At 44.6% G+C, this 17,892-nt stretch overlaps 1 protein-coding gene across 1 annotated transcript in view; it reads left to right on the top strand.

Annotated features, from left to right (window-relative positions):
- Positions 1–957: 957 nt before the first annotated feature.
- Positions 958–17,892, top strand: part of T265_08097 (hypothetical protein) — a gene marked incomplete at both ends in the record, with an annotated part of 34,311 nt that continues 17,376 nt past the window's right edge. The window contains 12 exons of the mRNA XM_009173796.1: positions 958–995; positions 1,059–1,174; positions 1,362–1,489; positions 1,959–2,143; positions 3,588–3,699; positions 3,744–3,792; positions 3,834–3,995; positions 4,333–4,394; positions 6,102–6,178; positions 9,262–9,318; positions 12,428–12,629; positions 15,238–15,348. Coding sequence (XP_009172060.1) covers positions 958–995; positions 1,059–1,174; positions 1,362–1,489; positions 1,959–2,143; positions 3,588–3,699; positions 3,744–3,792; positions 3,834–3,995; positions 4,333–4,394; positions 6,102–6,178; positions 9,262–9,318; positions 12,428–12,629; positions 15,238–15,348 — 1,299 coding nt within the window. The remainder of the gene's footprint in view (positions 996–1,058; positions 1,175–1,361; positions 1,490–1,958; positions 2,144–3,587; positions 3,700–3,743; positions 3,793–3,833; positions 3,996–4,332; positions 4,395–6,101; positions 6,179–9,261; positions 9,319–12,427; positions 12,630–15,237; positions 15,349–17,892) is intronic.

The following is a 17,892-nucleotide window of genomic DNA, read 5'->3' on the forward strand; positions in this document are numbered from 1 at the left end:
GCACCGGTAGCCAAGGCCTAGGCCTGGTACTGCGCATGAACGAAGGGATCAGTACAAATTTGCAAAAGACGCTCGCCATCGTCACGCCCCGAGTCTAAACTAAACTCCTCCAAATGGTGCCTCGCATGACTTGAGCGTCCTACTTGCGTTGAAGTATTATGGCTATATTTGAACTGTTAGTTGATAATAGGATGGTTATTTAATTAAATTTAAATTTAAATTTAAATACATAGCGTCTCACGGCTCCTACCATGGAAACGACGGCATGCGTCTGTATTTATTTGAACCTTTTCAGGATGATCCGTTGCGCTTCAGGCCAACGGAAATTTCAGAAAAATAAGCTTCCAGACGAAGCTGCGAAATACTCACCACAAACACTGCAACCTTCATGCGGCATACCATCGATTGTGATGTCCCAGTCTAAGAGAATTAACGGAAGTAGCCAAGCTACTAAATAACGAAAACCCTCCAAGTAAAGGTGGTATTCCGGTTAAAATCCACAAAAACTGCTTTCCGGCTGTTCTCGAACCTTGCCCTGCTATTCCAGTGGATTTGGGTGCCAATGTGCGACTACGGTACCAAAAAGGAAGTAGCCAGCTACTAAATAACGAAAACCCTCCAAGTAAAGGTGGTATTCCGGTTAAAATCCACAAAAACTGCTTTCCGGCTGTTCTCGAACCTTGCCCTGCTATTCCAGTGGATTTGGGTGCCAATGTGCGACTACGGTACCAAAAAAGGCAACACTATCTTGTGGGAACTTCTGGAGTATCAGCCACAGTCGAAATATTTTCCACACTACTGCCCTGCTGCCTTAGAGGAGAAAGACTCACGTCAGACTGTATCAAGGAGGATTCTGTGCAGGAAGAGGTTGCGATGACCAAATATTCCTTCTTTGGAACGCCGCTACAAGATCCAGCAACCAACCGCTTGCCTTAGTGGCAGTACTCGACTTAGTCAATGAGGAGTGCCTCTGGTCCGGCTTACAAGTTGATAATGTGTCAGATAAGCTGCTGAATATAATCAGAGCCTACTTCTCAGACACATAAGTCCGCATCCAGTATATGGAAGGCCGCTGACTTCCATCGGTGCGGCTTCAGCGGCTGCTCTGGAGTGCCACTAAGCCGTAACGATTCGATTGTGGACTTTGATCACGTTGGTAATATCGTCACCCTAAGTAGAGACCCGACAGAAATGCAACCCATCCCTGGTAGTGTCGGCCACTACGCTCTGCTGATTTGATCTGAACTACATCCTGGAACTACGCGCTTCTTCACTACAGACGTGGATGTCAAGTCTAGATAATTTAGTGTTAGCCAAGTCTATTCCTTCCAGAGTTTGGGATCCTTCATTCTCCCAAATAGTCAACCACTACGACAATAGAAATGCTAGTCTGTCAGCGTCAGAAAAGCCTTCATGCTACTACACCGCTCTATTGGAGCACTCTGGACTTCAAACGAAGCTCCTTGTGTACACTGCGACCATCCTATCTGTACTAACTTAGGCCTGTGAGACCTGGCTTCTCCGAACTCGAAGTATTTGACCACTTGTGGTTAAGGTAACCATGCCAAATACATTAAAATGACAGAGTATCCAATGAAGGTGTCAGATACTGCTGTTGTGATACTCCACGCCTCCACATTGATCCAGAGACGAAAATGACAGTAGCCAGGATACGTCCTCCCCAAAGCGGAATATGAGTTATTCACAGTATCCCTGTTGCCACTGTCTTGCCCAGAATGGCGCTGTCGGTGACAATTTAAAATCCGGCTCTTGACGGTGGAGACCGCTTTTGTTATTTTGAAGGTGGTCTTCGGGGCCAAACAGTACAACAGAAACGGGATGACGTTGTGCTAGGACTTTACTGCCGATCGTACTTTATAGGCAACAGCGATCTAATATATTCTTGAAGCCGATTCATCCCTCTCCTGTAGAAATTTGATGTAAAGTAAGGTAAGCAGCGGGCCGCGATGGCTCAGTGGTTAGAGTGTGAATTTACTGACCGAAAGGTCCGTGTTTCGAACCCGACCTCTGCCTCTCGACTTCCCCTGTCTGGGCTTGGGCAACCGGGCAGTATCCCAGCTCTCGTGCTTTCTTTGGGTGGCATGGCAGTTAGGCACCGAAAGGGTGCTACAGCTGAACAAAGGTAAGCAGGCTCACGGGGTCACCATTACAGTCGCTTGGTTGGTTCGTAAGCTATAAGCAAAGAGTGACTGGTAGTCTGACTGGTGCCAGCACTTATGAAGGTGAACAGACAAACGGCACAAAGGTGACTGTTTGCAGGTATCTAATCAACCAAGGGATCCTTAGCTCGAGAGCTGACACCAGTACCAACACCGGCGCAACCAGTCGCGGCAGCTGAAGAATCAGCCCAATTTTACACTTGCTAGAGTCTAGATAGCGAACGTGTCATAAGCTCAATTGCTGTACTTTGGTCTTGAATTTGGTTTTCAAAAATGTGGTAAACGCCTACCGAAGCGTTGGTTAGCCATCGCTGATGGCTCCAGTACTTATTGCTACAGGGCAATGGAGGAACGGGCTCTGACAAGTGAAAATGAAAATGCCGATATGATCCGTGATGCGCAGTTGGTCACTTCTTTTTGTGTCTGATTGGTGTGTCTACAAATTGGCTCCTCGGAAATGAGTAAATGAAATGAATTGGAAATGAATTGGAAATGAGTAAATGAAATGAATTGGAAGTCAAGAGAAAATAGGGGAAGTCAGCAGCATGTTTTCGTTTATCCATTTTGCTTTATACAGCTAATAAGGCACAGGGATGATACCACAACGCGCGGCCAATATTACATGGAGGTACGTTTGTGTTGTGCGTAAGCTTAGGTGCTGATATGGAGACGAATTAGGGTCCTCAGCCAATGCCTTCAGCTCGAAACCCCGATGACAGTGTAACGGTAGAGTCAGACTACCGCAGTAATTTGGCTTTTAATGAACGGATTACTACACGTTCGACTTCCCTTAATCTGGAAGGCCAGCTGACTGTATTTGTCCCTGTGGTAGCGAGGTCTCTGTTGATTGCGTATGACATCCTCCAGTATGGTTCGGCGGCCTGCTGAGGTGCGCAAACTGACGCACGCAGATCAGATCCAGTCTGTTCGCGACTGATCGTGGAGTGTAAATTAGGAAAGCACAACTGGGGAACTCAGCTTGATCTTAACTGAGCCACTCATCCATCCCTGTACTGGACTTCCTGCAAAAAGCCGCCTCTTTTTTGTTCTGGAACGGTATTGAGGTTACCAAAATGTCTTCTTTGTTGTGACTCTACTTATATTGGGTTTTTGAGAATTTCCGAAAATCCCATTACCGGTTTTTTTCGGGCTCGTCGAGTGAGCTAATTCCAAAATTCAACAAATTTTACTTCGTACTTGACCAGCAAACTGGAGCGGGTAAAACCGTGGGTACTGAACAGCTTAATCTGTCATCGTTGTTATGCATGATATCCCAGTTGTCTCTTCATTTCTATTTTAGTTCCATTTCCGAGTCGGTCAAATCTGGGATGTGGACAAAGGTTGAATTAATAGCCCCGTCACCCCTATGGTATGGGTCACTGGCTTAATAGTGTTCTCCATTCACAGGCAGGTGATGAAAGAGACCGAGTACTTTGTGCTGCAGAAACGGAAAGAGAAAACTTCCAGTGGTTTGTTGGGATTGCTAACAGGAACAGTAGAGTCGATTTTGGATGTTTCGGTGAGTGTTCTTTTCTTTGCCCATTTTGGTTTTGATCATTTTAGGTACCCGTTTATCGTATTGTCATGAAGGGGGCGGAAAAATCATTTTACTGTATGTCCTAGTCTCTCTGACTTTTGTATTCCCGATCATAGTGGTCGCTAATTCAAACAGCGAGAGGGAAATAAACAAGCACTGGAAGTACATCATGACGAAGCTGTGTCCGCAACTGCCGGATTTGCCTAAAGATGATGTGTTCGCGTTTCTCTTCCACAAGTTTGATTCACATGCAGCCCGCTACGTGGAGATGTATGAGAGTAAGTATGGTTACAGCATCATATATCTGATTCTTTCAGGAGACGATACAATGCCACTGAAGCGGGCCACTGTGAAGTTTTTGAGAATTTTTGGATTCCCACCAAAAGAAAAGCTTGTTTATTGTGAGTACCGATCATCTTTTAACACATTGCGTAGACTACTCCTGCTCGTACTTTCGGGGAAAGATTCCGCAGCAAGGCTGGTTATATCTAACCATCAATCATATGTGCTTCTACTCTTTTCTACTCGGGATCGAAACCAAAATATGTGTCCCCTGGATTCACGTGACCGTGCGTTACTCAGTTTTTCCTCGCATAACTCATTTGTGGCAGGCAGTTGAGCGGATTCCAGGACGTCTTCCAGGTGGATTTGTTTGCATCAAGACACCTGAGAAATCCGTGAGTCATTGGCTTCTCCATTTTGCTGAATGAAATTGGTGTTTGTGATTATCTACCCTTTCATTTTAAATCTCGAAATACCTATTACACAAACTGGGAAACACCACTGGTTACTGAGCCTGACAAATATGATTCTATCATGCGGTTAATGATGGCTTTGCACAAAAGCCTTTCCCTTCAGTGTAAATCTATCTCATTCAACGGTTTCTCAGACGACTACTGCAACTTGACAGCAACGAACCGACTAGCTATCGCCGTCACCATCTTCATCAGAGACGATAACTTCAGTGTTGACACTTCTGCTTCACTGCCGCACAACGGCAGAGTTTATCTAACCATACATAAAGCTTTAAAGTGAAAAGAAGATGAAAGAGCGGTTGAGGAATGAACCTTGTGCTGGCCTATTTCAAGCATCATGAGGTGCCTACACCTCCAAGCGTTCAATAAGACAATCTAGAAAGAAACGCACAGCGATCAGCCACCATTTATGGGGTTTCCAGCCAAGCGCAGTGGAGACCCCGTTCTGGAAGGCGGACCGCAGCTGGTACTTTGATGTATGATATATGCTATATAGGATATATGATTTATGGTTGTTCAAATAAACTCGATTCCGACTGTCTGTCGTGCTCTTGGTAGCTGCGTGATATAAGAAACTACCGAAAAGAGGAAGAAGCAAAAGCATCATTTTAGAAGCCAACCAGATATGGCTCGGTATTCAGCAATTGCTTCATACTCACTAGGTATAGAGTCTTGGTACGGAACGTACTGTCCTTGAACACACCCCAAATATTGAAGGAGAGGAACTGGGAACTCGCATCACCCCGATAATACTGTGACCATCAAGCCCCTTACGTGGATCGTAAACGTCCGAATCGCGTCTGCTAGCTTGCGTCACTTCTGGCGTCCAAAACGTATGAAGGTTTGTGTACACCAGACTTGATTGTTGTATATTTTGAGAACTCGCTTTCGCAAGTGGAGGATTTGTGGTGCCTTTGACCACTGGATTCTATGAATCGTTGTCACACGGGTGTTGCTATAATTGACATACTAATGATGACGGTGAGGATAGTCGGCCGGCTTGGAATCTGAGTTGCATTGTGGTCTTATTTCTTTGTACCTGATTGGTTCGTTGGATGCCTTCAACGCTATAGTTCTTTTCCTCCGTTGCGATTGGGCCGTTTCCTTCTTGCCTCGTGGTCTGACTTCGTTCCGTTGGATCGGTTGATTCGATAACCGTCTACTTTTAGTAGCATTCTTTCTTTGGTTCGATTATTCCATTGGCGGTCGCCCTCACATTAGGTTGGAATCACCATGGCTTCTTCCTTAGGCTCCACTTGGTAATTACAGGACACAGCTATTGGTCTGCCACCACCGGCATCCAAACCTTTTGACCAATTGGCATGTAATCTGAGGTGAATTTAAAAAAAAATAGGACTTGGTACAAGATCCAGAAGATCAACCTTTAAGCAAATGAGTTATAAATTTTAACAAGGCGTTATACCCCCGAAAACGCTTGAGTTTTAGTGTTGAACGTCATTGTCTCATCGCAGGATTTTTGAAACAGTTCGCTCAATGACCGTATGTTATCACCGGATTGACGGAATGCTGGAATTTTCGTCTCTCAGACACCGGTAACTTAAGGCGTTCATTTCTTCATGCGACCATTTGCAGTTGTTAATCGTTGTTACTTTCTTTCGACTCTTCCAGTATCATTTTGGAATATTTATTCGTCCTGAAGAAACTTTCGAAATGATATTGAAATTGGCAAACTTTGGCGTTCGACAGTGAGTTTCAAGTGATTGCATAAGTTTGTTCCTTTGGTTTTATCCGTACCATTACAAGTAATCAACTACGTATCTGGGTTGTAATAAATCTTTTAACCGATGCCGATGCTGAGTCTACTAACTAAAGCTTGTTGCTACTTGTAAATCAAATGAAGAAGTTTAAATTCTGAATTTGTCATCCCTTGGACAAGAGTATCATAACCAAATAACTACTAGAACACCGTCGTCGTCACCTAAACGGGACGCTCGGGAATGTTTTTAGAGCATTATAACGGGGAGTGAGGTGTTCGCTGAAACTTCAAAGAATTGACGGTTAAAATCAGAGTGTCAGTAGCGAGGGAATACTTAGTGCTGCTACTGAGAAGAAGCCTTTGGCTCCTCTGTATGTTCGCTCGGGTTAAATGAGGTCCAAATCGGCGTCAAATCTGAATGTATTGCCACAGTTGATTGTCTGTAAACCGACTGGTTTTTGCTCCTATTAATGTTCGGGTACTTTTCGAAGAGTTCTAGGGGAACGTCATTGTCAGTAATCATTTTTAGCAGCTGTCCCTGGACGTCGTAAGATGCTTGGGCCCGTTTGTAACATCAAAGACTGTCACTATGGAACATCAGCATACTTGTAAACATCGTGAACACACATCTTATAGCTTAAACTGGACCAGTTTCGTACTCCACTTATGCCTACTGGTCTGCTAAGGCGAACATTCCTTCCTGAAAAGTATTTTGAATGTACATGTAAGTGTATACGATATCCGTTTTGTATCAGGTGAAGTAGGCACCAAATTACTGGATTTGTGGTCATCTTTAGACACTCAGGTGCCGCATCAGTTATGACCAGCTGGCAAAGTTCTGAGAAACCTCTGAGTTCTCATGCGAGTCTGATTCAAGGCTTGATAGTTTCGGTACGCTGCTGTTTGCTTTATTCTGATTCAGTTTTAGACAACTTGATTTGCGAAGTCAAATGCTGTCTAATACTTGCTCAGGCATACGGTCCAAATCGGTCACAATGTACGTAGTATACGATCTGTTTTATGCTGGTCGTTACAGAGTTTACGTTGAGGACTGCTTACGCAGCTCCGATTTTGGGCTTTGGAGATTTCAGTTGTTATGCTCACACTTCCATCCCAGGGTTTCTGCTTATGAATGAGTTTGCTCAAATCCAAGATACTCAATTAACTGGACGAGTCTGCTTTTCAAGCCCTTCGTCCTATGTCGTCTCGGCATTTAGCCCGAAAGCTATTGAATCCGATCAGTTGGTTGGTATAGCTCGCTGGATTGGACGGTTGAACCACTGGTCCATGCGTTTACATCTCCAGAAATCGACCATGCATTTATGCACACCAACCGGACTGGTTGTTTTCAGTTGGGTTAAAACCTATGGTAGTCGACCACGTATTTTTTTGTACGTCGTTGCCATCGATTTTTCGTTTACTGACAGTCACTTGATACATTGACTTATTGGGGGCTCAAGGTGATAGCCACAGTGAAAAGTCATCAGTTTTCGTGCAAACGATGTGTATACTGATTTACATAGTTTTGACAAGTACGTCGACCAAGCAAGTACTGTCTTCTCTGCGTGATCCCACGGAAATTTACAACATAATGTATATGTACGCAGTAACTAAGACAGAAGGTTATTTAGAAACAGAACAAATTAAAGTTTGTGACTGTATGGTGCACGGTTTTCACCAAGTAAAAATTATAGGTCAGAAGGTCATTGTCAACCGGTGAGCTTGTTTCTGGTTTGCAACTTCAGTCGGTCAGTTTAGCTTCAGTGTTTGCATACGTTGTTTTTCCACATAGGGATCAGGCTTATACGGTTGGATGGACCTTGTCTCCGCAGCAACAAGTAGTCGAATAGACATAAACGCTGTTTACATCCTATGTTCCCCGTCTTTCTGGAAAGAAAGTAGATACATCGTTACCATACAGAATGTACGACTGTTACTCAGTTGAGTTGAAGGCCATCTTTTAGTTTGAACTTAAAACAGCTTGGGTTGTCCGAGTAAGAAATTTTCAGATCAAACCATCGACTGCCATCTTCCGTTGGAGAAGCTAGCTTACGGTATCTCGTAACTACCCCAGTGTCTGAGCGGTTTAAAATTCCGTCAGTGGTTTTGGTTGTCCCATTTTACGCGATCGCTTTGTTGACCTTGAAATCTGAGATTGCGGGTCCACACGAAGCAGTTCAAATAAAACGTCAGTTGCAACTCAGTTTGATTGGTGGGCCTCTTCCATTGTGGCAATTCTGTGGCCGGAAAGTCTTCTGCCGATCAACCTTCCGTAGTTGCCTTTAATGTCCAAATGGAGTCCAAATAAAATGGAACCTTGTATCCAGAGAAGTTTGGAAAATGGCCAGCAAATTCATAGGTGGTCAGCATTTTGGACTTTTCTAAAATCCCGCATGTTGTGTCAGAAGAGAGACGTTGACTCTCACCGCTTCTTCACACTCTGTCGATCCACAGGATCTCCCACCTTCATTTCAACACTCACTAATGTTGTATATATTTAATTGGGGCAAACTACCCCGACAATGTGTGTCTGTCACCTTTCCATTCATTTGTCCGGTTGGTGAATACGCCGCGTGACTTATGAAAGCCTTGCTGATCTTGGGGTGAGATGGCTCAAGTGGTTACAGCGCGAATTTTCTGACCGGAAGGTCCATGGTTTGAACCCGATCTCTGCCTCTCAACTCCCCTGTCTAGGCTTGGGCAACCTGGTAGTATCCCAGCCCTCGTGCAACCTTCGGGTGGCAGGGCAGTTAGGCACCGAAAGGGTGCTACAGCTGAACGATTGTATTGTTTTTGTTGATCTCGGCTGAAGTGTCCAGTGAATTCGCATTTGACAGTTATTTGCGAAGGACCGTTTATCGAGTGACTCTGTAGTGCCGCGACTTAGTTTTTTTCAAATTGACCGTGAACCGATGGATCACGACGAATCATATAGTTCTGTTCATTCAGTCAGAAGGACAAATTCAGATATCATCTCTTCGTTTGGGTGATGTACTCAGGGCAAAAGTGAAGTTTATTCCTTCATCTGCGGTATGACTCGCCGGAGCTTGCTTTCTACTTTGTCCTCTGCAGACTGCTCATCGATGATTGTTACAACAACCGCGTACCTTTTCCGTTTGCTCCGAGAAAGTGAGTTTTTTGCCTCGCATTGTCGTCCGTTTTGTTTGTTTATCGGGTAACCTCCAGTCAGCTGACTCAGCAGGTCGTTCCCAACGAACTTGTCAAACAACACTCTCACTGTGAGGTAACCACTTCTCTTGTAGAAGTGTTGAGACGGGCTGCCAGTGTGCATTTGCACTTCATTATTTTCAATGAATGTCCTGCTTTATTCACTGACACCCCATGAGTGGAATATTCCCAATGGTCAAACCTCGTATGAAAAGGCCTCGTCTTTCGGCCTTCAGACCCTTCATTCAGGTCAGAATAGAAAGTAGGATTGGCATCTGATCACTCTAAACCACTTCCATAAAGTGGTCAATTGTATCTGTCCCTGTGTGATTCCATGCGTGTAATAGGGTGCAAGTTCAAGCAGATAACAGGACAGCATGGTTCTAACTCGGGGCTGCACTGACCGTTGGGTTCATTGAACGATGACGGGATGCGGAACGGCTCCAACAATATCACACACATAATACGTCTCCCGGGTCATAGATTCGATAGGACCTCATCGCTAAATGAGTTCCAAGCAGGATGAAACACGTCTTTCAGTGTTAACATCGTCATCTACTGTCAACAGCTCTCTTGTTTATTTGATTTCACAGACTAACAACATCAAACGAGTTGGTCGCTACAGCCACGGCGAGATTCCTCTATAGGCCCTCTGTTGATGCATCACGATCTGTTTGTAAGGAGCTTATACGTCATATTGTTGCAGTCACTATCTTGGGTCGCATCTAGTAAGGGCGCGATCCTATCATTAGTAATTGTTTCAGTGGCCGGTCACTTTTTGTGCTCTGATGAAATTGGAATTTGTTTTTGGGGTCATGTTCTTTGGTTTTGCTCTTAAAGGCCAGCATTCTTTGGCTACTTAGTTTTCAACACCTCAACGCCGGAATCCGAAAGGATGCCTTCTCACGCATCAGTCATCTGTAAGGCTGTGGTGCAAAACCGCTTCGTGCACACAGGTTTAAACAACCTACACTGCCAATTTTATCTGTGCTCTTCTGGTCTGGCAGGAATGCTAGCGCCGAAAAAAGACACTGTATGGAGGTGTTCTGGTGTTGGTTGCTTTGCTTTGTTTCTTAAAATAGAGCTTATCTTTCAAAATGAGCCTTGGTACCTGTCAGGCAGTGCGAAATTATTGACCGTTTGGATTCATTTACAAGCCATTATTCAAATAATGGATTGTGAGTCAGTTCACAGTCCTGCTCTGTTTATGTGCTTTGGGAGACCCGTTGGCGCTCGAAAGTTGACTAGAACTACGAATTCCGGTTCTAGTGTGTCTTCACAGCATAGTTTTCTTGCCACCTCAGTAAGCCTGTGGGTCAGGCTGCACTTCTGTCGCAGTGGATCGAAGCTTTTAAGGTTAGCGTATTGCCCTTGCGTAGTCAGGCAGTTCATCTATCCGTACACCAATCGTTTCAGTGTACCGTCATGGTTCAAACCCCACCTCTGCATCAACTCCTGTCTAGGATTGGGCAACCTGGTAGTATCCCGGCCCTCGTGCTTCCTTCGGGTGGCGTGGCAGCTAGGCACCGAAAAGGTGTTACAGCTGAGTGACTTTTCTAAAAACATCCTGGCTTAGGCTATGGCTGTCGAATATCGCGATCCAATTTTCTGTTGGCGAAGTGCTTTCGCATGTTGGATTTGCCACTGCCAGGCGCCCTGCGTTTCTGAACTCGGAACCCCAACACAGGGTGCACTGTCAACTTCAAGTCATCGGAGATTTGAGCTAGTCGTTTCTTGACGAGTAGTCGATGTCGTCTGTCACCCCGTTTCTTCGGTATCCATCGTGCTCATTAAATTGTGCTGAATATCCCCTTGCAATTGTGTGACTTGAAAAGACCTTGTCCAATACATATTCTTCATCTTAATAGGTGGTTCTTCTGTATATTTGATGGCCACCTATGGATCAAATTCTTCCGCCAATTGGTTTCGTAACAATCACCTCTCATTTATTTAGTGAATTAACCTGCGAACTTAATATTTTTTAGTGGAATGGCAAAGTCGGTCCTGGATACTCAGACGGAAGTAGCTGGCTCATCAATTTGTGGCATTTAATTTGACGCTGCTTTTGTGTAGTTCCTGAATGTCTTCTCATTTCAAAAGCCTGTTTGGTTACTGCCTATTTCCTTGCAAACCAGTACTGATCACATCTCAAGTCTGGAGGACTTGAGGACTGGTGAATCTTTGTAGACGATGTTAGAGACACTTTTCAGCTACCAGCTGTGCTGTCCTTCCGGAACGCAGATGGTCCGTAACCTGTAGGAAGCGGCGTACGTCAGTAGCAGTTGATTAGGTACTCAAAAGTTCAACATCAAATTGACGCGCTAAATGTTAAGCATACAGCTGTCCTTGAGAAGTTAATGCTAATTCTGCCTGTGTCAAGTATCGTGTCAATCCATCACGGTGGTTTATTTGGGAATGGTGATATAGGCGTCAACTATAATTCTGCTTGACAGATGTATAGGCTGAGTACAAATAAAATGTGTATTGATGAAATTAACATATACACTCAACTGCAAAGGCTGCTGATGTCTAGGTTTGAAGTACTGACGCGCCCTACTTATTTCATGATCTTTATAGCTCCAANATACATAACTACAGCACGTAGCATGCCACATGGATATCTATTTCGAGCGCCGAAGCATATCGAGTACACACAGGGTACAGTATTAGGTGGCCTATACCGCAAGAGTTCGTTATCTGAATGGGATAGTCAGCTTATTAGGAGTGGATGGTGGACAAATGGCGTACCCTATTGTGTAACGATTTCTAGGAAAACAGCCAATTCCTGTAACATTAAAGATCTGATCGTTTTCGGGTAACAACCTTCCCCTCACGGGTGCCGTTTTCAACCATGTGGTCATACCAAAGGGGCTGGTGGTTACAACGAGGACCTTTGCATAAGGGGAACATCGTTTTAGCAAAAAACCATGCCAAAAATCGCATCACAAGAAATATATGCCCGAATTCACCACAGGGTGTCAAAACGGGTTTTTGAACGTTTTTGAACGCGGAAAGCGAGTATGCAGCATGTTCAGATTACCCCCGTATCTTTGTTCTGTTGTTTTTGTAGGCTTCTGCCTAGGAGCTTCTCTCGTCTTAAGGTCGATTTGGATGCACGGACCAAAAGCGAAGCTTATCGAGCAGCGTTTAATTTGCCCTCTGACGAAGATTTGGAAATTTCTGTGGATTGTGAGCTGTGCACTCCATATGACAAGAGCTCTGTAGCGGGAAGACTCTTTCTGTCGAACCGTTTCCTCTGCTTTTACACTTGGGTAAGTGGGGTACATATAGTGTGAGCTCACCTTATGGTTTATACACTATTACGTCTGTCTACCACTGAATCTGTCAGTTGGGTTGTAGTCGAACTGGTGAGTTTGTTCAATATGTTTGATCCTCAGACCAAACGCGCCAATCTTCCCTCATCAAATTGATGGCGCCCAAATTAATAAGCTAGACAATATTGATTTTATTGGTTAGCGGCAGCCGTGCAATACAACTATGTCTTCAGTATATTCATGTGTTAAGTCCTCCATAACACATGTACGCTCATTCAAATACCGGGAATAAATAGTTTAGCCATGTGTTCCTCAGAATAAACGTTGTGTTGGTACTCTGGCGTGCTGTCGATGCCCAGAATTTGATCTATGCATCGTTCATAGCGAATCTTGCTGCATCAACGTTTCGATCCCGGTACAGCTTATTGACAATGGAGACATGGACAGCCATTTGAAACGCTGTCATATATTGTATGTTCCTGTTTGGACCAGAAGCCTTGTAATGGTGGGTAAACGTTACAAACTTTATCGCGCTGAACCATCCATTTTTCCGCATCATTGCCTGGTCTGGCATTGTTCACTCCATTCCGATTTCTTAACCCTACACATTCTACCAAGTTCTCGTGGTCAAACGAGAGGATGTGGTTTTGCCAACTATCGAAGATGCTGATGCAAGGCTCTTCATCAAGAATGTAAAGTCCTGTTGGTTGGTTTGAGTTGTTGCTTGGGATAAATTCGTCGTGAATGTGATAACTTTATCGGGTACGTGCTGACCTATGCCTTTATTCCGAACCAGTTGTCTATTCCATATCAGAGTCTGCAGCTGCAGGCCACCGATTTCATCATGAAGGGCCTTTTGTTCAAAGGTTACACACAGCCATGTCATACTGTGACCGTGTGAGGATTGTTCCCAATGGGCATATGAGGGTACGGAAACCTCCTGACGGGGAAACCGTCCACTTATTGCTCACATTAGGTAATCTAGCGGGATTTAGGTGATCTCGGGCTGCATTATCCTCTATGCGTCATGGGGTTAGCTTTGTTCCTGTTTCTCGCGGCATCCCCGCACCGGAGTAACCGGCCTCATCTAAAACCTAACCACAAAAATACGACTACCCGTTGAAACCTCACTGCCCGCCAACAGGTGATACCTTTCATGTGGTGGTTGTTTGATTGCGCGTCGAGTAAGACTTGCTGAAGAATAAATCAGCATTAGGAATACCACAGAGAACATGTGTGCATGTTAAACCATCAATCACAGATGGCAACTGGAACCTTTGTTCTCGGGATATACAGCCTCGTGGCTGACGAATTGATTGATTCAGAACTATCCTAGCAGCAAAACCAATAAGAAGCCACAAGTCAACTTTGAGAGAAGCCGCGTGGTTTGTGTGAGTTCCGACTGAACTGATTCTTTCCAAACCTCTGGGAAATCAACGTGGGAGTGTGTCCTTGTTGGCGACATGTACTGTCATTCTTATGTTTGTTACTCAATCTCGTATTTCCGCGGTCACGAATTTCACAGCTCTGCACTGTTTGACCATCCGTCAACTAGGCCAAGCAAGGCTTCGTTGTCGTTTCCGAGTCCAGTCAGCTTCGTTCGTCAAATCCTTCCCAGTTTGTTTCATGTCGTATGATCAATTGTCCCGGTACAGGTGTTCCCGACTTTTTTAGGTTGCTTGGTGACCTAAACTTCCTCTTTGAATTCAAAGAAGCCGCGTGTGTGAGTTCCGACTGAACTGATTCTTTCCAAACCTCTGGGAAATCAACGTGGGAGTGTGTCCTTGTTGGCGACATGTACTGTCATTCTTATGTTTGTTACTCAATCTCGTATTTCCGCGGTCACGAATTTCACAGCTCTGCACTGTTTGACCATCCGTCAACTAGGCCAAGCAAGGCTTCGTTGTCGTTTCCGAGTCCAGTCAGCTTCGTTCGTCAAATCCTTCCCAGTTTGTTTCATGTCGTATGATCAATTGTCCCGGTACAGGTGTTCCCGACTTTTTTAGGTTGCTTGGTGACCTAAACTTCCTCTTTGAATTCAAACTACGAGCACGTTCATTTGGGGAGCGAAATACCTCAGTGGTTAGCGCGTGAATTCACTAACCGGAAGGTCCGTGGTTCGAACCCGACCTATGCCTTTCGACTTCTCTTGTCTAGGCTAGGCTGGGGCGGTAGTATCTTGGCCTTCATGCTTCCTTTTGGTGGCATGGCAGTTACACACCGAAAGAGTGCTACAGCTAAGCGATTTTTGTTTCGATTTTTACTCGTCCATTTGTAAATTCAGGATTTTGAAATAAACTATGAAGCCCCAAGAATTGTCATAGGTTTCGTGGCTGCGTACAATTTCTAAATTAGGGTTTATGATGTCAAAGACTCACTTGGTAGAGTCTTGCTAACAATTATTCGCCTTACCTTACGAGGAGTAAAAACCCCAAGTAACAATTCATGGTCATTTTGTCTCTTTTTCGTAGCAAACCCCTGACAGTGGATACCGGTAAAGGCACACGGGAGTGTCACCTGAATCTAGGCGGAATAAGCTGACTATCATAAGCGAGAGATTAAGCTAAGCCAACGGAATCATGTTTTTGTCATCTTATCTTTCCAGGATGAAACTTCGGTCAAGGTCATCCTCCCTCTCCGGGAGGTACTCGTTGCGGAAGCGACGGATACAAAGAACGCGTCTGTTCATGGTGGAATGGTTATCACAACCAAAGAGGTAAGAGCGCTGATGAATCCCAACACTTGTTCCTCCCCCATTACCAGGATTTGCTCTTGTTGGTAATGAATTTCTTAGGAGCCCTCTTCTGTGCCAGACTACGTCCCTATTTCGTTTTCCTGATGGTGGAATCATTTGGACTCATGTAGATTTTGCTCATCCCCACGTGTTAAATCACTCGAGCTGAGTGTTCGGCGTGCATGTTAGCAACCACTGTGTATAGATCCGGCTTTGTGATCATTGGTAACGCACGGGATCATAGCTTTACTTTCAGCTGAACCTGCGAATTTTTAACTCACATCTCGGATATTTTTTCAGGCGCTACACCACTGCTTTCGACTGTTAAGCGTTCCATCCTGCCATTATGGTGAAAAACCGGATCTGTGGTAGTACAGACAACTCCTTCATATCCAGATCACCATCTGGGATACGTCAAAAACGAACACTATAAAGCATGCGAAAAATTCTCCGATACTTACGTTTGCATCGCTTATCTGAAAGTCCCCTTGTCCCGGCACAGTTTCTCTTTAATTCCATGGGAAACTGGATTCCAGCTTCGCTGTTACTAACAACCATCATTACTACTTATTCTCTGATTCGCCTGGATTGAAATCAATGTCGTTTGGCATGCAAAGCAGGCTTATTTCAGCGTTCCTACGTCTCACAGTCGCTCACTCGCTCAATCATGATTGAAACGTTTAGAAATGGTACTCATACAACGTGCATAGAGTCCTTTCACGAAAAACAGCAGTCCGTATTTGTTTCATTCGTTATTAGGAAGCGGGTCTTATTTCGGTGATACCTCGATTTGTTTCATTCAGCACACATGTTCAACCCTAAATCTAGGTTTCTTCTGAGCAGCAAGGATGTGATTACTCCGGGAAGCCTAAGTTGTATCTGTTGCAAGATTGTTGAGGTTGTCAGATTATTCGCTCCCGTTCACACTGAGCTAGTTCGAATGGACTGCCATGGATCATTTCAAGACATCGCAATAAATACAGATGAGCTAATTATTCTGCTTACCAATTTATCTTCGAACTTCGCTCACTCGTATTTTTCACCACAACTAAAAACCCCCGAGAACACAAGATTTGAATAAACTTTGACTGGGTACAGCTTAGTTTTAGAGGAGTTCATCCATTGGACCGGTCTCCACTTCGCCGAAGATCCCATTGCTCTAATAATCTTCTCGCCCTATATGTCTCTTTATTGAACGTATATGTCATGTGAAAAACCCGGGTGTTGGTTTCTGCGGGTCTCACGATTGATGGGAAAGTTAGAAGAATTATTCGCTCTACTGATTTACTCGCAGGCACTTGATCTCCATAGGCCGGGAGTATGATGTGTCCACCCTCCGGTTGGCTTTATTTTAGCTCGCTTAACAGTCCAGAAAATTGCCTCGTCCAACACCCCAGAAGATGCGTGGAATCTCTCTTCCTGAAGCTGGTTTTAGAGCTACAGTTTTGTGTTTTTAGGGGATTTCTTAGGCCCCCGCTCAACACCGTTTGGTGCTCTCTGTATCCCCAATCGCGTCTTCTTCCGATGCGTGACAAGTGTTAAACCTTGGGATTTTTGCCAAGTGCCAGTTGGGGTTAAGGAATCAGATAGCGCTTCGAGGCGCTATCTTTTTTCGACTCCGTTTTTCGTAGCCTCATACCCCTGGATCATATCCATACTTATGTGGCACTTGTGTTACATGTCGGAACCCCCTAGACAGCCCGGATTGATATGTGGGTTTCTGCAGTTCAAAAGTGAATGTAGAGTTTTCTTAGATTAATCATCAGCTGATAGTGACACTCAGCGGGTTTATGCAAGCAAACTACCAAGCTCGACGAACAGATCAAACCCACCTGGTCAACGGCCAATTAACGCATCCGAACTGCCACTACTTCGATTTATTCCCAAGAAGAGTACGTTTGACATCTTCACCATTCGCCTGATCACCTGTGCTCCCTTGGTTTCCACTCTGGTTAGCTTGGGTTCTCCGTCCTGTTTCTAGGGTACTCGAAAACATGGCACACACCGATGCTGGTATATTCCTGTGGTGGTTTCACCCTTTTTCAAGACCGATTTCCGCTAAGGGATTTGAGGCAACGGTAAACCACAAGCGATATTTTGATGAGATTACGTGTGTTCACTTAATTTTGCGGCACCTCATCCAGCCTTCTAACAGATAGCACACACATATGGACTCCCAACCAACTTGTAACCCGAAATTAGGAGCATATATACTGCGCAGGTTCCGACCATTTACGGGGTTGAATAATGTACAGAAACGGACGAGCTTAATGACGAACATAATGAAAGATTGCGGATGGAGATTAAGCATTCAAAATGTGTTCACTAACTCCATAGAGGAAGGGGTTTCACTGCCATTTATTTTTGAAGATACGAGTATGGTGTCAGCTACTTGACCTCCATGTCTGTGCCGTTTGTGTATTAGGCAAGCGGTATGATCCCATACTCCTAATGCCATTCATTTTCTTGCTAGAACCATCCAAACTACTCTCTTAACAACATCCTAAATACTATACTTCCCTCCGC

This window comes from Opisthorchis viverrini, assembly GCF_000715545.1.
Source record: "Opisthorchis viverrini unplaced genomic scaffold opera_v5_199, whole genome shotgun sequence".
NCBI classification, from domain to species: domain Eukaryota; kingdom Metazoa; phylum Platyhelminthes; class Trematoda; order Opisthorchiida; family Opisthorchiidae; genus Opisthorchis; species Opisthorchis viverrini.